The sequence below is a fragment of the Catharus ustulatus genome, chromosome 4 (assembly GCF_009819885.2).
Source record: "Catharus ustulatus isolate bCatUst1 chromosome 4, bCatUst1.pri.v2, whole genome shotgun sequence".
Classification (NCBI taxonomy): domain Eukaryota; kingdom Metazoa; phylum Chordata; class Aves; order Passeriformes; family Turdidae; genus Catharus; species Catharus ustulatus.
The window spans coordinates 12,415,286-12,440,734 of NC_046224.1; the positions used below are offsets into that span (position 1 = coordinate 12,415,286).

Below are 25,449 nucleotides of genomic sequence, written 5' to 3' on the forward strand. Positions count from 1 at the left end.
TGTGCTGCGCAGGCAGCATAATTCATCTGTACATCAGTCAGCCACAAGACACAAAAGCAAGGAACACAATTAACCCACTGCTCCTGCAACTATTCATTATGCCTTTGGTCTTACCCTTTCTGCTGTAGATTTCAGAGCACCTAATTTTTGCCAACTTGTTTCTCTCCCATCCCTCAGTCACATAACCAAGATTCTGGCCTCTTTTTTTTTTAAGCTTTCTCAAGTTATTTGCACAGAATATTTTATAGGAAAAGGAAATATCAAATCAATGACAATATTTTATAATGAAAGAAAATACCAATGAGCTACCTACAGAGAAAAAATTTTGAATTCACAGAAATAGGAAAAGGTTACATTAATACAAGATAGTTCCTTCATAGTGACCAGTGAAAACAGAAGGAAGGCAAACAGCAAGGGAAAAATGTGACATTAACTTAACCTTTTTACATATTAAAGTATATTGAAATATTTCTGTCCTTCTGCTCTAGAGTACAGAGGATTTTATGTGAAGGACTGTACATTCTCTACACAGCTTTCAGTACTAATTTTAAAAACTATTCATCAAGGAGTGTTAAAAACACCTCTTTCATTTGATCTAATCTGGCACTTCTCTCAAGATAGGCTAACAAGAACATTTTAAATACCTTATGCAAAAGATGGTGTACCCAGACAATGTAGCACAAAAGAAAAAGAGCTGTCCTCAAGCCTTCTGAAAATCTGACTTTACTTTTGCAGGGTTTCTATGGGGTTTAATTGTTTCATAACATTTAGAAACAGGTTTTCCCAAACTCATTGAATTTTTCCTGTATTTGGCCTGACTAATATCTTTGTGGGGATGCTACAGATCTGACTTCTGTCTGTGTTACAGGAGTGGTAACACAGATTTTCTCTTTTTGCTCCAAGTACACTCTCCAAAAGTCAGGGGCATGCAGAAAGCCCTGTATGGCCAGACATGGGGACATCTCAGCATGATCCTGAGAGCACCTGTGTTTATATCAGTGTGGCCTGAAGGCTGTCAGAAATATTTTAAATTTTGTACTGGATTGAAAAACGAAATGCATTCTTTATAGAAGAAAAAAATGGCTAAGGAAGAAATTTGCACTGCAAAAAATAATCCTGCACAAGATAATTCTGAATTTTTCCCCCACTGCTAATACTGTAGCATTTTCAAAGTGTAATAGCAAGGCTAATAGTTTCTATTTGGATCAATGGCTTTTTAGCTATGAAAAGTAGCAGCACAGATTGCATACAGAATCCTGGGAGGATGCAGCTCCTATTGAGAAAGTATGAATTCTATAAATTCCTATTGAGAAACACTGCCATAGTACTTCTACTAGCATTCTTTCTGTCTCTGAGCAAAAGCAAGGACTAGATAACTTCTTGACATCCTTTCCAGTTTTCTTTGATGCTGGGAGTTATGTTGACATTTCACATTGTGCACATTTATTGGTAAATACTATATTTCAAGTTCAGGAGAGAAGGAAAACCTCTGAAGGATTACACTTTGAGCTGACAGAAGCACAATTGTAGCAAAATACAAAATAGAAGATATTTCAATGTTCAAGGCCAGCTAAGAGCTGGTTTTGTTAAGGCAGTCTTGTAAGAGGGAAAGAAAGTGCCCAGAACCTTGAAGTCTGTATAATCTCCTCTCCAGGATGTGTAGGCATTGTTGTTTTAGTATGAAAACACGGTGAGGAACCTGCAGGTGCACACTGAGGCAGGTAAGATCCTGCTGAGTGGATGTGTTCCTGTGGCACTGACACATGAGTGTTCTGACCCACTCACCTGAGACCCTCCTGCCCTACCCTTGGCTGCCCATCCCCTGGACCTGCACCTCTACCAGCACCAGGAGACCATCCCTCCTTCTGGGTTTGCCCTTCCAAGGAGGCTGGGAGGCTTCTGCAAGACATGAATTGTAAAGGCTGTGGTGCTGCTAACACGAGACTCAAGTGTCAACTCACTGTGCTCCAGGCTCTCACCAAGGGGATCCCAGCAGGCTGGACCGTGCTGGTCCCCACGTGTGCTCTCTGCTGCACTGACCACACACAGCAGAGAGATCCCACTCCCCTACTGAAGGAGGAGGTTTCCAGCAGGGAAAGCCGGCCAAAACCAAAACATGCAGGCTGCAGGCAAAGTCAGGGAAACTGGGGTGGGTGGGATATGCAGACATCAGTGCCACATTTAACTGTTGTAGAAATAGAGCAGAAAAATTATAATGACGCCAACTCTGACTGGAAAGCTGGCCAGGAGATGAGTGGCAGAAATCCATAATCAGAAGCCTGGAGTCAGCTGCTCTAACCAGACAGTTAGACAGTTCAGCCACAGGCTGTGCTTACTCCCAGCAAAAAGCTCCTGTGGTAAAGAGTTCAAAGTTGCTTGTCCTGTGTCACAGCACTAAGCTTTCTTTGTTTAATAGTGTGCTTCATAACAACTCTTAATTTGGTGTGAAACTTTACTACCAAGGTTTGAAAATTCAGATGATGGAAGTTTATATTTGTGCTTTGAATCTCTCTTTTTCTTTATAAAAACTGTGAATGCAACAAAGTTCTTCTCAGGCTCACACAACACTGCATGTTACAGAGTGGCACAGATAATGTTCCAGTCATTCCACCACATCAAGAGATTCAACAAAGCCTCTTACATGCAGAAGATGTGAGCAAGTTACAAAGATTACACTGATTTCAGCAGAAGACAAGCAGCATTTGATACACCACATTCAGAATCCACTTTAGAGGTTATTTGATCTGCCAGTAATATTCCTCAGATAGACAAGAACAAATTTACCTTGATATGTCTGTCTGTCATTCTAGTAACCTGTGATCCATTGAATATGTCTCTTCCTGAAGCACTCATTTTACTGCAATTCTGTCTGACTCAATATTCTTCTTACCTGACAGGTAGGAGATCAAATAATTGAAATCAATGGAGAAAGCACAAGGGACATGACACATGCCAGAGCAATAGAGCTAATCAAGTCTGGTGGCAGGAGAGTGCGACTGTTGTTGAAACGTGGAACAGGCCAGGTCCCAGAATATGGTGGGTTTTCATCTTTACATTTTTCTATGTGCATGACTCTATATAAATTAATTATATTGCTTTTGAATTAAGTAGCAGTTGCAGATATTTGCATATTGCAATTTCCTGGAGCACATTAAGCATCAGCTTAAGTGCTTACCTGAGCAGAGGGGGACTAACTCACATGTGTGTACATCGCTGTCATCTGCTGCCCTCCCAACACAGGCGGTGGCTTTTAAGATGTGCATTGGAGGAAGCACTATGAACCTCCTAGGGGACATCTCTGAGCGTGCTGGGAGTTGCTGATTTGCCCATAAACTCTCCTTTTTGTCCTTTATTGGAATTTCTTCCTTATTGGTAACTTCTCTGCACATTTTGAGTCACAGCAGATTATCTTGTTGCCATGCAATTGAGTGGCTGAGGTTGAAACTCTAAGCATTATCAAGAATGTACTCCTTTCTTTGACAGCTTCACCAACTGTATTCTCTCTGAAAAAATACATGGATGATCAATTAGAAGCCAGTTCTGAATTTAAAACATGAGATTTTGCACATTGTGGTGAGAAAACAGGATCCCTTCTTCTTATGTTTTGTTTCAGAAGGACTTCTGGGACTTTTTAAGTATATCAAGAAGTGTGAGTCATTGAGACAATATAGAAACCTTATTTCATAACTGAAATTACAAAAAGCAAAAAAAAAAAAAAAAATTATCCAAAGGTAATTTCAAAGACAAAGAGTTTTTTTAAAAAACTGAAATCGGGGCTTACTGTGTAGTATGGTGCAACAATTTCATATATTTACATAAGTTTTATGATGTGTACCTCTGGGCCTTACATCTCTCAGGAAAAGGGCTATTTTTAAAATGAAAAGTCCTTAACTTCTTAATGCTACAAGGGTTCAAAAGTCTATTAAACATTTTTGCTTTTACTTTTGATGCTCCAGAATGCTTTCCGGTTACAATCAGAAATTAGATACTCTAATTCAAATAAAAATTCAAATACTTAGGCTTTAATATAGGTTCAGGTGAGCCTTTGTTGCCAACATAAATTCAATACCTCTGTTAAAGTCAGCTGCACTAAAAGTGTTCTTTCCCAGCTGTCAATACACATGGTAATTGCACTATTTTCTTCTCTAAATTAGAGCTAATTCTATGGCTAAGCCAATACTCAGGACAGCCTATGCTGCATTTTTACAACTTTCAAGAGCTTCTGAATAAAGGCAGAAAAGATGGGCCATAGCTCACTCATCTGACAATTAAGTTAGAGATTTATACTTTTAGTGAGTAGAAACAAAGCCAAAATGGCTTCCAGGGGCTCTGATAAAATGATACTAAGACATTTAATTACCAATTTTAACTACCGTGCAATCCTTTCACGGAGCCCTCCAACAGAAATTTAGGTCATCTCCAAAACTGTTTTCTGGGGAGAGGTGCATTATTTTTAATGAAAGAACAAACAAACGTCCAGGACTGATATAGTGGTAGAAATTCTTCTCAAACAGTAGAGCTACGTACCAGCAGTTCTCTGGTTCCTAGAAAACAATTTAATCTAAGGTAGGTCTAGGAGGCTACGATGAGCAAAGAATCAGTAGCAGTTCAAACCCACTCCAAATCTGAATTTCTTAAGGTCTCAGTTCCAAATGGCACTTAAATCTAAATTTCCTTTATTTATATAATCTTATAAAATTGTACATTATTACAGTAAAAAAAAAAAATAAAACCAAGAACACCAAAAAATCTTCAGTGTAAGTATCATTGATTTAGGAAAACAAATCTTCCAAAATGTGCACAAGTCTTCCCTTCCACAGAAGATGATGAGTAGAAAATACATATAAACCACTAGAAATCCAGACACAGCTTTTAGTGCTAATAGAAAGCAACAAGGTGACTTCACTGTGTTGTTTAAAGCCAAGCTTACCATTTGGGAAGGCATTTGGAATACTAAGCATTAGCTGTTTAAAAATGTAGATTACTGAAAAATAAAAGTTGCTGCTAAGAAGTGCTGTTTAATCAGACCATTTTCCAAGGTGCTTCTCCAGCATACAGGAGGATAACTAAGTAAGCAGCTGTGCTTGAAAGCCCCTTTTTCCTACTGAACTGAAAAAGGAGTAAAAGTATTCAGGAGTTAATTCATAGTGCACACACTACCTGCAGAAAGCATCACAGCAAAGGAAAACAGCTGCACATCTGCAGTTCTTAATCTGTGCTTTGTGCAGGCACAGGAGTGTTGGAATTGTATCCAGTCTGGAGGCAGAATGGAAGCAAAATAAGAAGATTCCTGTTGAAATTAACTGAAATATTTGAAGTCCTCCCTAGGTCATTTCCCAAAGGTGTAAGAAGTAGTCTAAGAAAAAACAGAAGGTGTGCCTAAGTTCCAACAGCAGCCTGCCTATGAAGATAAAAACAGGAATTAAACAGAACCAACAGAACACATCTCAAGCAGACCAGATCTCAAGGTTAAGTCATCATGCTGTGAAGAACATCTGTCAGAGACCCCCAGAAACATCTTTTCCAAATAATGTAAAACTGAATGCAGAGAAGATTGTGACAGCAGACTTGAGGACAAAGTGGTCCTGAGGGCAGAAGGCAAACTAATCAATATTTAGCAGCTCCCTCTTCCTTCAACCAGAATTTCATAGCTGAGATGTAACAAGACTAATTTGAGCTCTTTTTACTTAAATAATCAGAGTTTTTTAAGCAAGTACATGTCAAAAATATTTCTTATGCACATCAGGGTTCAGCTGTGGAAAGCATCAGTGGGAAATAAGACTTAGTTGAGTGTAAAGATGCAAGGCTGGAGGACAGAGTTGTATTGGGACTGCAGTGGTGCAGTAGAAGCCTAAGGATAAATATAACAAAAACACAAGTGTACCAGGGTTCTCTCCTGGATATTCTCTCTCAATCCCTGATAGGCAAAATGGTCAGTAACTTGTCAAGTCAGGTTTAGTAATGCTCTAATTAAAGACCTTTCCAACAGCAGCAACACTCAGATTCACAGCACTATAGAGGAGAAAACTTATCTAGAGCTACCTAAACCAGACAGGCAAGACTATGACATTATTGTCTTCAGTCTTCAACTTCTTGATTTTCCTTGTGTTTTAAACTCCAGTGCAATGTTTCTGTTAGTATAAACTATGGTGGTATGTACTTAAGTGCAATAAATGTCAGTGTTTGAATGATTATGTGATTGACATCAGTAAAAGCAGTGTTAAGGAAAATTCATCAATAATAGGAAGTGTTTTGTGAAAGAAAAGAATGCATACTGAGAAGAAGAAAGCACTTAGTGAAGAAACAAAGAACAAGCTGCTGTGAGGGTGTAAATCTCCTGAATGAGTTATGTCATTTTACACTGCCTGGAAATCTGTCCATTTCTAATCTTGGAAGATTCTGGCTGAGCTGAAGTTGTGTTGAAAGCCAGGGTAAGAAATAAAGTGTGCTGCAAATGCATAATTTCCCTCAATTCCAGCTGCTGATTTTACTTGAAAACAAATGCTAAAGATCCCAGACCATTTCAGAGGCAGAAATCCCCTTGTAGCAGGCATGCTACCATCAGAATGTGAGCAAAGGAGCTCAGATATGATTAATGTCTCAAAGCTACAGCTGATTTCACAGCAGGGTGCAACCAAAGAAGCATTGAAAACAGGTGTTTTATCACCCAGCAGCTCAGAACATGTTTGCTGAGGATAAGGATAGCCAGAGGGACTGTGCTTCCACTGGAGGTGAATTATCACTGCTCATCCTAACCTGAAGAACATCAGCATCACGTTTCATAGGCAATAGTCTGCCAGCTGAGCTCTCCAGAGAACCAAGTCATAATAAGAAATCATATTAATGTGCAAGAAAGACTAGAAGTACTGCTGGGAATCCTGATCCCAAAAAGCACTTTATGCCTGGGAAGTCTGGCTGCATGGAGTGTGAGGTTTCATTCATGTCACTGGACACAAAACCCAGAGTCATCACTGCAGAACTGAGCACTTCTCCCACCAGCATTTAAAACAATTTGAATAAAATCACTGATCCAGACATTTCTTGCAGTGGCTGCCGAATTTCCCATGTGTGCACCTACCCAAGGGGTTACTGCCTTCAGCAGGAGCTACTGAGTGTGCAGCAGCTCTAAAAATCTCTCTGTTCACATTATTGTCCCATTACAGATGCTTATGTATTTCAGGCTTTAGCCATAGCCATAGAAACACCATGAGAAGGACCTGTACCTTGCATAGCCAAACACTGGGATGAAGTATCATCCTTAGAGACAAAGTGGAGGAAAATTGTTCACAAAATTCCAAAATAGTAACTTTCAAGAGGAAGTAAAGCTGACAAATCAGTCTCTCTACCCAGCTTGAGTTCTGCAAGAAGAAAGTTACCTCTAATGATTAATCTGCCCCAGAAAACTACAGTTTTTTGTGGGAACACCAAGTCCTTTCTCTACATGTCTCTGGAAGAAGTTCCCTAGGAAAGCCTGTGGTGTTTCACTCTCAGCAGTCCTGGCAGCTTGTTTTTTCTGGCTTACTGCTCCTGGCCTTTCCTGACTGGAGATTTTATTACCCACTGTACATTAAAATATATAAGCTCCTATAAGTTTTTGAAAGCAATGAGTCTTATAATCAGATGACTGCCAACAGGGTGTAAAGGTGGAGAAGGCTGAGGCAGGTTAGCACCTGCAGGTGGACTTCATCCCTCCTGCAAGGCATAACCCCCTGCCCCCATTGCTTTGTCTGGTAGTGCAGAGGGAGAAAAACTCTGAATTTCACCTGTAAGGAATATATGGAACAAAGTAATTTGTTTCACTTCCTACTTTTAGGACTACAAAATCATCTGTCAGTTTGATATAAGGTTTCTATTAAGTATCACTTACTTTCAAGTTGCTTAAGAACTCCTGCAGGAAGTTTCAAGTTTTAGTGGCTCCAGCCCATTTACACTGAGTTTTTGGAAAACTTTTCCATTGCCCTGTCTTGGACATCTGGATATGGCCCTGAGCATTCTAGGTCATGCTGTGATACTAACAGATACACAGAGCTGTGGGAAGTGCAATCACAGAGATTTGGAGAGCAAGGAATCTGCCTCATGTGGTGATGATTGGTGCTTTATGGGTCTACACAATGAAGGTCCCTCTCCCTCTCTTCCCCAGCTTTGTTTGCCTTTATTAGAAGATATGTCCTGGGGTTGCATTTTGTATTTTTGGAAGCTCTGTTCCTTCACACAATGCCAAATTGTGCACACAGCTCACCCAATGGGTTCACTACACGCAGGTGGTTTTACAGAACTAGAGGTTAGATTCAGTTTGGGCTGTTTAAGGGAGGAGGATTAAAGTTTCTGTATATGCAAATTGCTGGTTAAGAGATAAAAGTGACAAGTTATTTAGCAAAAAGTCATTTTTGAAGGACCTCAAAGAAATGTCCTGCTTCAGCACTACTCCAGCAAAAAACCCCAAAAAATGTCAGAGTTGATACCAATACAAGGATTTTTCATACGAGTAAATTGGCACAGTTCTTAAATGCATTAAAACCTTTGCTTTTGATTTGTTGTGACTCCTTCAGGAAGCACCTCAAGATGTACTCCATATCCATAGACCAGGTGAATCTATGTCCTGAATATGTATGTACAGTAGTTTCAATAATCCACTAATATTTAGACTTACAGCATGCTTATTTGTCTTAGCTTTACAGAAATACTTCTTTCCTGTTACATGTAAGCTTTTCACTCAGTTTTTCTAAACTTACTAAGAATTCTCTGCTCTAACAATAGTAAAATGTCTGTATGTCACTGGTTCTGTTAATTCTAATGATTGGTCCTAGGCTGTTCCTCCCCTTCCTTTAGGAATGGTACCTTCCAGTCTCTCCATGTGCATGAAAAGTGACAAGCATGGGTCCCCATATTTCTACTTATTGGGCCACCCTAAAGACACGGTTTGTAAACTCTGCATGTATATTATCTTTCTACTACATTTTGTTTCTCACAACTGTTAAAAGAGTATTTTCCAGCTTTTGCTCACATGCTAGCTCACTTGATAGTTTCTACAGTATTCAACTTTTCTTTTATAACTGATTATCTAAGATATCAAAGCAGCTATGAATTCTATAAATGTATTTTAATATCCTAAATAATGAAGTTTGCATGTTACACTGCTGCTAATACAAAGGTCTGCTATACATCCACTTTCTCTCATGACAAAATTTTATCTTCTGAATGTGTCTTCTCAGGTAGAAAACCTTAAACTTTGAGTTTAAGCCATAATTTTCCTTTTTATGGCACTTGGCTTGCAAAAATATCTCAAACAGTATTTATGTGCAGCCTCTTGAAGAAATAACAAATGTAAAATTGAACACATTTTGAAATGTGCTATAAGGCAATACTCATTTATTAAACCTTGTGGTTATGCTGAGTTTACACAAAGCTCTTTGCTCTTGATTTCAAGCAATTTTCTGCATAGAATCAGATCCAACTGCACAGATTGTTCAGATGCATCTAATTTGTGATACAGAGTCAGAGCCCAGATATCATACCTGGAAAGCAAAGGAAAAGAAAAACGTATTTTTTCTATTTTCCTATTGATTGCTGTCATCACAGAAAACACAGCAGTGTCCAGATGCATTCAGCTCTGTCTGCTGCTGGCTTTGCACAATGTGGTACATTTCCTACAATTACAAGGACAGTCTCACACATTGAAGTAGACAGGTTGGAAATAGGAAGGGAGAGACATCCAGAGGTGTCTTCCAGCCTTTGAGATTCAAGTAGCTCCTTCAGTGTGATGCTCACAGAATTCCTGCCCCCAGCAACCAGGCACTAAACTGGACTAAAGTTACCAGTCTTGTGCCTGCAGATCCAGGTAATCTAACCAATGTGTTTCCAATTAGAGCTTATTTCCATTCAGTGCATATAAATAAGAATTTTTGAACACAGACACATTCATATACTTTGCTGCTGCAGAGCTGGACACATCTAGAGGCTATTTGGAAACGTTCCCATGTATTTGAAGTGTGTTGTCAGCATCAGAGACCTCCTAGCTGCAAAGTTCCTGCATCATATAGAAATGTAAATCCCACCATTCCTTGTATTCTCACCTTACCTCTGTTTTGTTCTTCATTTAAAGTAGCTCAGAGAGGTTACATATCCAGGCTGCCATTCAGGCCATGTCACAAGTTCCACTGTTCAGCTCAATGAACTGCAGGTCCAACATAAATTCTGCATATTTACAACCTCAGCTTTCTAGGCATCATCTTTATTTCTCCTCCTACAGAAAAACATACACAGGAAATAAGTATTTTTCCTGAAATAAGTAGAAATTTAAATACTCTATAAATATAGCTAAAGTTAGTTTTGCACAGTCACCCAGCTGTGAATGGTTCTCGTTTATTTGACGGGAAGTGTTGCAACAGAATTTTTTTCTCAGTGTAACATATCCAGAAAATCAAAAGAACTTTAGTTCTGGTCAACACTAAAACTGAAATGCTTGATGCAAAATGCAGTGTCATGTCAAATGAAAACATATTTGTTATAAAATATCTCCATTTCAGGTGTTTTTAATGAAAGAGTTTGGAGGAGAAGAATTTTCCTAAAGAGCCCATTTTGATGCGGCTTATCCCAACCAAAAAATGTGCTGTGCTACCATTCATTAGAGCACTGAGCCAGGAGTCAAATTTCCTGAAGCAGAAGAGATAAATTGACCATTCTAGTATGCCTTAAGAGAGTTTCTACCATGGCATCACAGAGCTGTCTGTTATAAGACCACATCTCACCCAAAGGAATTGTTCCCTTTTGTACAATTAATCACTTCTGGAAGATGATCAGCAGGCTTACTTAGACATAGGACAGGAGAGATGCAGTAGTTTGAAAGGCACCTCCAGATCAAATGATCCATGCCTGTGTTTCCTTGCACTATGGCTTTGGTAGCCCTTACTAGTGACCACTGCATGTATATCTGCAAAAAATAGATTGAAAATTGGAAGCTTATACTGTGGGGTTATTGTTTGAATATAGTTATATCCTTCAAAATCTCCAGTTTGCAGTCTGCTACAAACTGATTTTTCTAGTTCTATTTATTACAATGTCTGAAGCATTTACATTTGTCTAATAAATGGCTAAAGCATTTGGCTCATACTTTGAAGGCAGATACTTCTATCTGGTCAGAGTACTGATCAGATAATCCAGTTCATCCTATTTTTAATGCTCATTTTATAAATCTCCAGAGCTGAGGTTGAGTGTTATTTGAAACTTGAACTACCCCATGTATCATTTATCTGATGTAAGTGCAAAAATCAATAGTCATTTTGGAAAAGTGCCCTTTCTGCCTGTGACCACCTTGGTGGAACAGCAAACATTCATTAATATTCCTACTGCATTCCCAATACCACCTTCTTATTTCTAGCAATACCAACTTAATTTCAGGAACCTGTGGTGTGTAAAAAGAAAAAAAAAAACTAACTAAATGAACCAATATACTGGTTAATAAAATTGGTCTAAAAGCAACAGGCAATTTGAATATGGGCTCCCAAAGGTTCTAGAATGTTTTAGTGCTATGGGTAAAAACTATTCAAGGGCAAAAATGAATATTAAAACCTGCTTTCTAAACATGTCTTTAGTATTTAATAAATATGTGGCAGCTGGCAGAAAAGTAGAACATCTTTCTATTAAGTAACAGTGGATGTGTATGTACAAGTGGGAGCATATAGTTATTTCTGTCTTATAGCAAATTTCTAGTTCAAAAGATATGCAGAACTGTTATCCCTTGGTATAGAAACAGAAAACATGGTCTTGAAAGAAACAGGGAATCATGAGAGGACACCTTCAGTTTTGTGGCAATGACTTTGAGCTTCCAGGAAGGCAATACCTTTTCCTCACTTTTTAAATGCAAAAATACTGAGTTCTAAACATTGCTTCGGTAATTACACTCCCAGGGAATTCAGGCCAGTCTAGCTAAATAGTCTAACCCCAGCTTCCCCCATCTCTATAACAGGGATAGTAATATTTACTTACCTATCTCCTGAGAGTGTTATGTGGATTAATTATTTAATGCTTGAGAAGCACTTTAAAGATTAAAATTCCTATTTGACTACTCAGTATTATTACTAAAGTAGAACCTTAATCCACACCAAAATTGGCAGTGTCCTTCCACATCAGAGCAAAGATTTATTAATAAGGTTGTTGAGCAAGTTCTCTTGTAATTAAAGCTTAATTATTCTAATATAATATTCTGGAGTAGATTTACTACTATGGTGTAAAGTGTAGATAATTACAGCTAAACTACAGTGAATAAAACAGATGAACAAACATTATCCCAGGTTTGGGTCACATATACTGGCAAGTAGACTTCCCAAAGAAGGGGAAAGTCCCACCCACAAATCTTTTTCTAACATTTATTTTCATGGTTTCCTGTATTTCCATCCAATTGACAATACTAGAAGATAAGTACCCAAAATACAAGACCTGAAAGAACACAGCCATACCTCTGTCTCCACAAGATCAGTTTTTCCATTCTTCATTTAATCCAGACACATAGGTAAAATAGGAATTCAGTTATACTCACTGTGTCTCTGCAGTTTGCCATAGGACTAACTCCAGTCCTGCTGTTGCAGCATAATACCCCAGAAAATCCCTCTCCTGCTGCTCACCTCTCAGTCCCTTTCATTTGCCACAGAATCCAATTAATAGCAAGACTGCATCACTGCAGTTTGTTCTTACTCAGAGTTAGCTTCCCCACGTATCTGTGATGGTGTCCTTGCCACAGGGAGCTGTGTACCAACAGGAATAGTGTGAAGGCACACGGGAATATTCCTGTACCACCCAATCCCTGTGTCAGAGCCTTGCCAGTGGCCCTACTGTGATACCCAGGACTAAATTAAACTAACAAGGCTTCTCATGATCTCTCCTCATTGGCATCAGAAATATGATGAGTCCAAATGATCACACTGAGAGTGACACACAAAGCTGTTCTTCCAACCATTAGGGAGGAGAAGGCAAGCTCTGTCTGTAGAGGGACTTGCAGGTCCTGCCTCTGTCCTGGCTCCACCATCCCGTGGTGCAACTCCTGGCTGATGCTTTGTGACCCAGCCACAGGGAAGGCTTAGCAGAGGTCATGGCTTTAGTCAGATTTCTTAGAGCTTAGCTTAGGTTAAAAAAACAAACAAACAAACAAAAACAAAACACACACAAAAAAATAAATAAATAAAATTAAATGTGGGCTTTTTTCACTTTGACGATATGAGGTAACTGTGACTCTCTGACCAATGCTTAATAAACATGAGTTTTGTTGAACAAGAGCAACACAGATATGCAACCCAGAATTTTGGACATCTGGGTTTCCTTAGAACATGTAGTTTGTGTTTACTGATTGGGAGCTGAATATTACAGTGTAACAATCATTTATTCGTGCGCATCCATCTCCTTGTAGACTTTTCAGATAAATTTGTCTCAATGTCCCAAAGATACCAGATACTACAACAGCCCTGGCAGCAGAGGTGGTCCCAGAGTCAGCTCTGCACCTTCATTGCCTAAAGACCCCCAGCTTAAAAAGAGTTTGCTGAAGCAAGACTAAAACTGCTTCTGCAGCTGCTACCTAAGCAGAGCAAAACTGCTTACTGAGGTGTGTGACTGAGTTCAAACCAAGTGTTTTGTTTAAGATCCTGCTCTCATTTGTAGAGTGAGAACCTCAGAAACAACTTTCTAGGAACATTTCATACACAGTCAAAATGCTCTGAATTCCTCACTTATTAAGTAAATTTTATTTATTATCTACATGCTTTTAATAATGACAGCTATTTGTTGACCTGATTGAATGTGATGCCTACTGTTAACACCCATTTTTAGCTGTGATAATTAATAATTTTAATATTTAACTTTAATTAAGTATGTAATAGCCAACTCTTAAATTATTCAGTCTCTGCAGAATGTTTTTCATTAATACCACACATTTTATTAACATATTTATGAACACCTTTTATGACTTACTGTGGCTTAATTCTATTAATAAAAACTAATTTGAAAGTCATTATCTTTTTTAATTATACAGTAACTTCCAATGTAGTTTTTCCAGCATGGCTCTGGGAGAGAACTGCTGAGGTTTCTGCAGTTCTACTCTAGTGCCTGACCACACAGGGAAAAATAAAACCTTCTTTATTGACAGGACCAGTATTGCCTGAGTGGTCTGATCTGATAAATATGTGAGATGCTCAGCACTTCAAAAAGGGCACCAAACCACTTGGAGGACCCATTGAATGATAATGTGTGGTTAGAGCAGCATCACTCAAGACTGGTACTTAAGCTGTCCACAGACTTAACATTGACATAACAGTGAGGAGCTTCCTGTGGAGGGAAAAAGCCCCATGCAGGCTGCTACTCTCCACTTCAGCTCTTTTAGTATTAGTAATGCTGCAACATTTCTGCAGATGGATTAAGCTGATTCGAGGAAAAATCTGATTTACCAAGTGTTACAACCTATCCCTGGAGGCACTGGTAACTGCAGTTCTTGTTAATAGATGCCTTGGGGGGGATTAGAATGAAGGCCCACTGAATGATTGGTGTTTAAAAATATATATATATATAAATACACACATATACACACATAAATATATGTGTATATTTATGTGTGTATATATGTATCTATATGTATAAAATGTTTATGTGTATATATGTAAGTATGTATGTATGCATGTATGTATGTATGGGGTTTATTTTAGAACAACTTGGTTGAAATGGAAAGCAGGCATGTAGCCATTTTGGTTATTATTACCTATTGTAACACAACAATATAAAAGCATAAAAATATCACTTACGAAAATATATAAGGGGAAGGAAGGAAGGAAGGAAGGAAGGAAAGAAGGAAGGAAGGAAGGAAGGAAGGAAGGAAGGAAGGAAGGAAGGAAGGAAGGAAGGAAGGAAGGAAGGAAGGAAGGAAGGAAGGAAGGAAGGAAGGAAGGAAGGAAGGAAGGAAGGAAGCCAAATGATGATGCAGAGCTTAGACACTATTACAAAACCACAGTGAATTGTTTATGGATGTGATTTATATTTAAGGGGTGAATAATGGGAGAGTAACCAGGAAAGAGCTAAAGCAGCACCCCAAGATCATCCAAGACAATCCAGGCCACCTGCTCTCCATGGCAGAAAGTCTGAGCTTCTGAATTCATTCGTTATCTCCAGTGTCAGCCTGAAAGCTCTCAGGCCACTTACTTGCAGTGGCCTGTGTTTTCTATAAAGGACCTGATGGGTGTAGAACTCTGTGTTCATCCACTCAGCTTTGATCCACAGCCTCCCAAAAGGGTTTTCTGTAAGGAACTCCCCAACATTGGTTGTGTACATGTTCAGCAGAAGAGTAGACATCTATTTCCAAAATTCCTTTGAGACACCTCTCTCTCTGAATCTGAGGCAATTAAATTATTATCTCGAGTGGCAAGAACAGTAAAATACTGGTGAAACAGTATTTTACACAGTGAAACAGTGCCATAATTAAAGAACTAACTCAGGAAAGGGATTTACTGATGATGTCCTCGGTATAATAATGTAGGATCAAAACCAGTGCAGAATAATAATAGGAACCCTCCAAGTTAGATCACTTGCTTCTCATGTTTGTTAACCATATTCAAAAGACGACATTACATAAAAAAATGAGAAGTGCTTTCATCCATAGTGCTTGCTACAGATTAAAGCAAACACAAATCAATGTGTGTGGCTTTCTTGTTTCAAGAAAACATTCAGCATTTTTCTAAAGAACTTTTAAACTTTTTTTCCTTGCAATATACAGTTTTGCCCTCTCTTACTGAAGTTTAAATTTTCCATTTCTCTCTGTTCCCTTAGCTCCAACACCAAGATCATGTCCTGAGCTTCTGTAGATTTGGTCTTCAAGCATAACTAACAGTCTGTTCTTTCTGAAATGTTGCAATAATTCTAAAATTAGATCTCTCAACATGAAAGGACTTCTCTAACAAACCTCTAAGCAGAGTACAGAAAAGGTGATGAAAATTCATTTTACCTGAGATGAGATCATTCAAAGTCTCATTAAATGACCCTTGCAAGAACTTTATGAACACTGTGTCTGCTGCAAAAATATTTAGGGCATCTTCCATTTAATGTCTAGGTAAAGTATACAATGGTAGATGGATATAATGAACCCAAAGGAACTAAATAGTTGCTCATCAGTAATGACCAAGTAGGGCATCTGAGTATCAATGGCACTGAGCCAAGCAGGATGTAGAACTTGCTTCCCAGTGTTGGAATAAGTCAGTAGCTGAGTTTTCTGGATGTAAAATTAAACATTTCAAGTTTACAAAGGAGATAGAAGTATTCATTACTTACACTACGCTTACGTTTATATCTCTTCTTGTGATTCTTGAGTTCTTGTGATTCTTGAGTTCAGCTCCATGTAATAGGAATAATAGCCACCTTTTCCAGTATTAGACCAGAGACAAAAACAAAAATGCATGACTTTGGGGACAGAAAAACTAGGTCTGGCATTGTTTCATACCTCAAATAAGTGTCTTTCTTAATGAATCATTCTGCTCTTTTGAAAATGCCAAGCACAAAATTTAGAAGTGAAAGATGTCAGGGCTCAGATGCATATTTGTTTTCCTGTAATCTTTTGTGACTTGTTAACTCTGATTACCCTGAGCAATCATCCTCAAACTTTGGAAAAACAAATGTGTGAAGCCAAAAAACTAATTACTAAAAAGTAGAAAATTCTGCTCTTGAGCAAAGCTACATTTAAAGTTATATTTATAATGTACTCTATACATTCAGAGTCACAGTGATGTTGTTGAGTACAAACAGATAAGTGGTTTCACAAATATGGCCATGTTAAGATAGCAAATAATTAGGCTAGGTTTCCATTATATCAGAAACAAGACTTCAAAATACTAAGCTGATCACTCAACTGCATGTGTGAGAAAGGAGAAGTAGTTCATATACCAAAATAACTGAGTATAACCTGGGTTTGTTTTCATAAATGTATATGGCATATATCTAATTCCTATACATTTTGCACCCATAGCACATTGCCATCATACCTTTGTAAAGCATAAGAGCAATACTAATGATAGAAAGGCTATCCCACCTGGATGTGCCCACAGTGACTGAGCAAAGGAAGAACATTATCACAGCAGAAGACCCCTAAACCCACTGGTGGTTGCTTCCAGGGCTACTTGGTGTTCAGGGATCTAAATGTGGATAAGTTCAGTGGAAGGCAGACAAGCAAAGTGTAATTTTAAGCCAAGAAAAGTGTGATTTGTGAGAAAACACTTGCATAGCATATTGAATAATTAACAGGAATTACAATTTAGAGCTAGAAGTACAGGCAGGCCATAAGGTGGGGCAAAGCCCATTGCCACTCACTTTCTGGGAGAGACTGGGGGAAAAGATGGCATATTGTGTGACATTTCCATAAGGCTGATAGCTGAACGGAAAGTACCAAGAGCTTTTCTAAACATGAAATCTTCAGAGAATCATTAATTTCAGGAGACAAAGGGTGCTGTGTGTTTGGATTGTGGAAGTGTCAGGATAAAATATTAAAGATTCTTTGTATTTTTTTGAAATATCCCTCCTTAGAGTGCATTAAAGAAAAGCTTCAGGAGACCAATGCAATCAGGAACATCAAAGACATGTCAAGCTATAATGAGAAAGACCCGAATGCACTCCTGGTGTAGCACTGCCAACATTAGTGGATGCTCACCAGGGGACAATTTGTCCCATTTTTGTTAATAGCAGCATCTATAAGAACTGCTTGCCACCTCCTGGCAATACATAATTTCAGACAAAAAAATGGGGGGAAAAAATAAAGCACCATGTTTTTTTATTCAATCAAACCCTCTTTGATTCCCCAGGAAAATAATTCTGGGAAGATATGAGAGCAGCTGCTTAGACATTTCATAAAACACTTCATTCAGACTAATGAAAGTGTTCAAAGCTTTAATATATTGTACATTATTCATATAATTCAAAAATTAAAAAGGCTTTGAGATTTTATTGTACTTAAGTAAAAAATGTGATGTAATTTCTACTCTTACTACTAAATATCCAATTAAATTAATATTAGTGCTTTATGGATAATTATATCTGATGAAAAATCACACATCCTTGATAAATTATAATACAATTATCTAAAATATTTTGATGTGATAAATCAGAGCCACAAATCAGAGGTCCATGGGCAGAGCTCTCCTCTCTATGAGGACTAAAGCCAGGGTTCTTTTTTCATGGTTCAGCCATCAGCAAGCACTGGATCCAGGTAGAACAGTTAAGACAGGAGCAAATAGACTCATGAGAGTCTATTTCCACTCCATTGAATGTGTAAGAGCTGACAGAGCAAAACAAACAATTCATGTATGTGGCAGCTCTACCTCAAATAAAAAAAACCTTTAGACAGAAAATTCTGCTCCTGATGTTTTTTCCCTGTGTCACTCTTCCCCCAAACTGTTGTGTTCATCTCCCACTCGTCCTCCCACACACTCCAGATCTTGTGTCTGTGGTGTCTCTTAGTTAACAATTTACTCCTTTGCCTGGGAGTTTGCAAAGCTGGTCATAGGTGAGTTATTCTTACACATCCCATGGAGAAGTGCCACCAACTTGTGTTATAGTAGCTTGTGGAAACTAAAAGCCACCCAGTAAACACCTATTAAATTATACCAAATGAAATGCCATCACAGTGACAGATTTTAGTTCTGCTCCCAGCTCATTTGTCTTGTCTAAACTAGTATAGGTCAAGGGAGATTTTCTCCCTTCAAAGAAAGAAAGAAGGCATCTATTAACGTTCAGTGAGAGGTATACTTTTGAAAAACAATTTTTCCTACAGTAAGGGTGTTATCAATGGTGACAAAGTCAGAAACAAGTTTAAAACTATGTTGTCCCTGAATCTCTCCAGCAGTTGCAACTGAATGCAATATCTTTCTCATCTGCTTGCAAGTTGTTTGGGCATTAGTAGTTCCTGCTCTGTTAAGCAAATACTGTTTTCAGTTCCTCCCAGAGGTGAAGGAAGAAAAAAGTAAAATCAGCTCTGCCTCTTGTTTAGTATGTTTACAAAATGCTTTGAGATATGGTGGAATAACAGACAGTAAAAGTAGATAATGTTCCAAATTAACACAAAGGTTTTATAAAAAGCCTTAGACCAACAGAATAAAAAGCATTCAGAAATATTAATAACTCTCTTGAAAATGCAGCTAGAAACTGAGTATAATCATGAAAATAAATTACTAGTTTAACTGCTCTGCAGGATAAAATTTTACATTTTTCTCCTGTTTATATTTGTTATAGAGAAGCAATCATTTTAGTGCTGGTTGAACAAATCCAAATGAACCCTTATGGCTTGAACACAGCTCTTTAAAAGGTTTTTCTTCTGAGCAACAAATTACTTACATTCCTGCACTTTGCTCTACTCTAGTAATTTTTATATTTTTCCATAATGTTCAAACATTAGTGGGAAGGTGCCTACAATACCCTCACATGAATATTCTCCTCACTAGCCAATGACATATTGCAACAATGGCCTGTTGACATTAATGTCTACCAAGGCTGAGGACAATTTTCTATATAATGTCATTTCATTTGAAAGAAAAGCTGGTTAGGTTGGGTTTGGCTGTCTCAGACTGATGGTACTTAAACCTTAAAGAAAGTCGTTTTCTTCTTACTTGCAAGTGCTGTATTTCCAAAGAATACAAATTATAGTTTTATTCCATGGCAACATGGCTCCATAACCACTGGAAATACAACTTATATATAGGTGCCTTCCCAGCAAGTATTTTAAACACAGTGCAGCCTGTGACCCACCTGGGGTTCACCAACAGCCAAACTTAAAAAGCTGTGCCTACAAGTTTTCTTGCTTAGTTGGCCAAGTTGTCTTTTATTTAGGGTTTTCTGGGTGAGAGATAAAATACAGTAATGCATATAATATGGCATGTCCCAGTTTATAGACACCTATATGTATATATCAGTATATGTAAGAGATATGCTGATTCACTTTTGTTGAAGTATGTTCTAACCCACTATGATTTCTCACTATTGCATTTGGTTGTTGTTTTATCCCCTTTAAAAAAGAAAGTAGAAGGAATTCTGTCATCTCCAGGGAATAAAGCAGTAGGCCACAAACCCACAGGTCTCCTCTCCAGAGCATCCCACAAATAACATTTGTGCCTCAGAGGAGCCACAGGAGGTTTTTGCAGCCTTGATTTTGAATGGTGCCCCTGGTTTGTCCTCCTGGAGGAGAAGCAGCTGATTTGAGCATAGTGGTACATTTTCCACAGAGGCAGTGCTGTTACCTAAAAGCATCTTGCTGCTCCAGACTATTTGGTGTTTTTACTGGTGTGCAGCTGACACTACCCAAAGTAACAGACTATTTCTGTAATCAGAGGCTCTCACAGCCTAACATAAGACTGGATAATGACCCACTGCTCTTCATTGACACTGAAAAACTGTGAAAAACAACATGTCATGGACAACTAAGAGAGAAGATTGTAGTTCAGACAAATACATTGGTCCAACCCTTGGCACCACCCCTACCGTGGGTAGGGGCAACAATGCCATGAAAAGTACAAATTCAATTTTCCAAAGCTCAAGGTGGCCTCTTCAGTTTTTTCAGGTACCTTGCTGGTGCACATAGGCAGCTTTTTGCTGAGTCCCAGGATAGTTTTAATGACTTTGACTCTGTACATGGTCACTGGCTCAAGTATTAAATAAAATGACATCCCCTGGATTTCAGATTGAAGAAGAGCCAGGATGGGTTCTGTGCTTCTGTGGTCCTGTACCAGGCTGGTGGTGCAGAAGAACAGGAGTAAAGAACAAGCCCATCAAAGTCAATGCTTTTTGTAGGCAAACTCCTAGGAGCTGATCACTCTACGTGCACGAGTCTTCCTCTTATTTTTTCTTGCTTGAGTGCCAAGCTGGGAGCAGATGGTACATTAGTCACCCTTAACTGGAGGGTAAGAAAGTGTGATTTCTTTTTTTTTTAAATTCGGTTGAGACCCTCAGCCCATTTAGATTCCCAGCTCAATGTTTATTTGTCTTACACAGAACTTGTACTTTCTACCCCTCTCAAATGCTAATCCTCTCCACACATATGCTCATTATGCAAAAGCATATGACAAACACCATCTGGGAAAATAAATAGCTCCTCAGCTAACTGTGCTGCTCCCTCCCTTTACGTCACCCACCTCACTATTGTCTCTCCTATTTTTATCTGCAAGACAGCAATCACTCAATCCAGCTATTAACTTTAAAGTGCTGTTTTAGTCAAGCAAGCTGTAGATCCCAGGCTGGGCAGTAGAATCTATTCCATTTTTCGAGACGACGAGTGTCTGTCCCCATGATAATTTGAAAGCAGCCATAGCACTGAGAAATGCATGTTGCTTTTTTAAAGGGCAGTTGATATCACTGAGAGATACTACTCCTGACCTGAAGAAGTCCATACTTGTTTTTTTTTACTAGAAGGTTACATTTTCTCCCCCATAAAATATGCAGCTCTTGCTACCAGTTCTACCTCGTTTCCATGGATTCCTGAGACAGTCCTTCATCTCTGACAGATTATTCCTCATAGCGTTCAAAGCCAGGCAATGGTGCTAAATAGGGAATGACATTAGCCAAGTTCAGTGATTTCTCTAACCTCTAAGTAGACGGGTAAGAATAGGAGCCATGCTGTCATTAATCATGATGGATTTGTTTTCTGCCAGGAGGTTAATCATAAGAAATGAGGATGTATATGCAAGAGAAAGACATCCCAGAATATTCTGGTTTGGATTAGGAAAACCATTGTGATTCAGTAAAGGAGACATTTATTTAGCTAAATTAAACAGGATCTGCAAAATCCAACCATATTGTGTTGAGGCTAAGTAACCAGAAGAAATTCAAAATGCACAACCAGGAGACTCAGCAGCTGACACTGTGATATAAAGGCAGAGCTGTGTAGGTACCCTGTAAGAATTGTGGGGCCATAAACACTGCAATACTATATCTGTTTAGAAAAAATATGAGACAGAATTCAATGATGACCTTATCTGAGCTACAAATTCTTGTCAATTATTATATGCTTGTAGGGACATGTTTAATAGATGGCAGAAAGTCCTTCTCATTTGTCCTCAGAGACAGCACTGATATTGCCCAGCTAAGAAATCCATTATACAGCCACAAAAGAGACTATTTGATTTCATGAGCATGTGCCTTTTTTATTTTAAGAATAATTTAACATAGGCAGAGGAAAGCAGAATCTGTATTAGAAAAAGACTGGGGTTTCCAGCATTTGCAGTTACCAGCTTTGTAGTTCTTGTGTCTTCTGTACTTTTTGGGGTGGTTTTTTTTTCTTTTTTTTTTCTTTTTTTTTTTTCTTTTTTATGCAGAGACTATTTTTGGTTTTCTCACTATTGGTTTCACAATTGAGGGAGTTTCACCTCACCTGAAACAAAGGGGTTTAAGGGTGGTAAACGGTTTGGTTATCAGTGTTGCTCAGAATACATGTGCCTGTGCAATACACTCTGTGCTGCTGAATACGCCCTTAACTCTCCTCTCTTTGTTTAAAACAGACGAACCAAACTCCTGGAGTGCTCCCTCTGCCACCTCCCCAGGTCTGCCGGAAGTAGCTCTTTCCCTCGACGACATAATCTCACCATTATCTTCATCACACATAGCCCCACCCTCTGACCCTTCTCACCAGATAAGCCCAGAGCCAACATGGGATATCAAGAGGGAACACGATGTAAGGAAACCAAAGGAGCTTTCGGTGAACGGTCACAAAAAGAAAAGGTTAGGAGAACAAAGAGAAAGGTCAGCAAGTCCTAAAAAGGTAGACAGGTCAAAGCACGAAGAGGCTTCTTGGAAAGGATATTCAGAAGGCAAAAATAAGACCACTGATGGTGGCAGGCCCACCTCAGAAAGCAAAGCGGTGGGACACAGCGTTATGATCGAGGCTGGCGCGAGAGAGCACGTGTGTGCCGGAACCAGTGATGAACAGTTTGGGAGGCTGAGGAAGCCAGAAAGCAAGAGAGGAGGATCTCTTGGCAAAAAAGATCACAGATCCACAAACACCAGTGAGAAGAAGTCAGCTGCAGCACCCGACCATGTCAAGATCGATACAGGAGCTACCAAGGCATACAGTAGCAACCGCTGCAGCTCGCCTGGAAGTGATATGGACCACAGCCAGAGGGACCCTGATGGGAAACCCAGCGAGTTCCCCAGGAAGGGACATCTCCACTCCATTAGCACTCGCAGCACCAACACCACAGTTCGAAAGGCAACGGTCTCTCCAGGGCCCTGGAAAATCCCTGGCTCGGATAAGCTACCTAGCGTCCTGAAGTCTGGTACTTCTGCCATGAGCAGATAAGCAAGGGACTGTTGCCCTCTAACTGTCTCAAACTGACGCAGAACATTCTTCTTAGTTTTTTGTCTCACATTGGTTTGTTTTAATTTATTTTAACTATCACACATATACACAAAGCATTGAGGAATGAAAACATTAGTGTGTAATTCCATGACAATGTGCACAGTATCTAATAAGTTCAAAAGCATATAGTCAACACAGAGATTTAAAATCGACCCTAAAGTCCCAGTTCCATTTTAGGGACTTTGGCAGCTATGGAAGAAACCAAAACAATATGAAGGACAGTACATCAGAGAAGGATAGTGCAGTGTAGCTTTAGCATTTTTTCCCACTGCATGAAGGACTTGGATTTCATTCAAACTTTATATCAAGAAACTGGAACAAGTTAGAGCAATCACAAACTGGAACATCGCCTTAAATAAAACTGCACGGAGCAAGCTGAAACCGAGAGAGGATCTTTTCATGGAGCTAAAATGTTGTAAATAAATTGTTCTCGACATATCTAGACAGGGGTTAAAGGGTTTCTTTAAAGCATCATTCGGAACTGTACACCCATGACACGTCTCCACTGTTAACACTTTGGGATAGTCCACGTGGTACCCTGTAGCATAGTCCACTGGGCGCTACGGGAGGAGCGGGGAATCCAGTGGATTAGTTTCTGTGATACCATTTCTACTGCCATTTTTGTGAACAAACCATGTTTCTGTACATTGGAAAGGAGTTAAGGTGGAGTTGTATTTGCAAATTATTCTCAAAAGTGATTTATTACAGGTTCCCCAAGTCCTGCGAGGTAGCACACAAACCAATTGGTCAGGCTCAAACCCCAGGCATCTGCAAGGCCCTTGCAATGAAAGGAAGAGTGCTACAGAGAAAAAGCTGCAGTTTCCTTAAGGAAAGGCCTTTCCTTCCTGCAGAAGATGATAGCATCACTTATCAACAGTGCTATGTTTCATACCCATCCGCATTTACTTAGGACACTCTCACCTCTCATCCCCTCAGTTTGGCAGAGCAGGTGCCTTTCAGGCACATGTCAACAATAATTAGACTGGTTTCTGAAATACAGTTGTTGGTGTCTTCATTCAGTAAATTCAGTATTTTTCCATTTTTTAGAATGGTTTCCATTTTTCCATTTTTTCCCCATCACCATTTGTTTTCTTTTTGGTTTTTATCTTTCTTGCTTGTCTGTTTTGAATTTTAAGCCTTAAGTGCCAGGTAAACATTCCAGTCTGCCTTCACAGGAAATAACTCCAAGTTCAGTCAATCAGTCATTATCTTGTTTCAAAAAGATGTGTGTGTGTCTGTGTAAGTGTGTGTATGCTTATTCGTCTGTCAAAATTAAAACAAAATCCTGGGCAATAATACATTGGTAATTTAAAAAAGAAAATCATAAAGCTAAGTACTGTCAAAAATTCGTATTTAAAAATTATTGTTCACTAGCAATCTTAGTTCCTCACATGCTCTGCTGAAAACCTAGATTGAGATTGGCTTTGTTCCAAGAAATTAGCACATTACTGTATGTCTCAAACATTGCACTGGACTGCGAAATTTATAGACATGTTTCTTCCTGTCCAATTATTTGAAAAGCCTCAAGTCAAGGATTTTGCAGCTTTCAAACATTTTTATTTTTTTTTAAGAAAGAAAAATCCATTTATAATTTCTAAAAAAGCACAAATCCATGTAGCTGTTTATAAAATTCTTATTTAATGGGAAAAAAAAATCTTTATCCCCTGAACTAGAATCCAATATAATTTGCCATTAATTTATTGAATCTGATTTTGGACAATGCTTCTGTAGTGTAGATGCACGTCCCAGTATCTTATTTTTATGTATAAAGAAAGCAAACAATGAAATCTGAAAAACAGTTGAGATTATGCTTGCATAAACTCTAATTTGCACAGTTCACAGCTACTCCTTGTGCAGTAATTGCTTTATGCGGCTGTAATCGATAACCTGTGAAGACAGCACATCATCTAAACCCCATTCCAAATAATATTTCTGTGTAGTGTTAGCTGTGAATTTACCTTGTACAGCTCTATCTCTATAAATATAATTCCATGTATTAATAGTCACAGAAAGGCTGTAAGTGAGCAACTATTTTTATGAAACGCACCACTATGGATAAATTAACTTTTACAGAAATCTTGTTTACTGTATGATAT

The 25,449-nt window shown here is 38.7% G+C and overlaps 1 protein-coding gene across 14 annotated transcripts in view; it reads left to right on the forward strand.

The window, feature by feature from the left end:
• MAGI2 (membrane associated guanylate kinase, WW and PDZ domain containing 2) overlaps positions 1-25,123 on the forward strand; it is a 713,151-nt gene extending 688,028 nt beyond the window's left edge. For 10 of the 14 annotated variants that reach the window (XM_033057426.2, XM_033057427.2, XM_033057432.2 and 7 more), the window contains 2 exons: positions 2,898-3,036; positions 22,497-25,123. In XM_033057426.2, coding sequence (XP_032913317.1) covers positions 2,898-3,036; positions 22,497-23,293 — 936 coding nt within the window. In that variant the 3' untranslated portion in view covers positions 23,294-25,123. Of the gene's footprint in view, positions 1-2,897; positions 3,037-8,549; positions 8,587-8,807; positions 8,919-22,496 lie in introns of all 14 variants that reach the window. The other 4 variants (XM_033057436.2, XM_033057438.2, XM_033057437.2 and 1 more) reach the window with 3 other exon arrangements.
• The last annotated feature ends 326 nt before the right edge of the window (positions 25,124-25,449 follow it).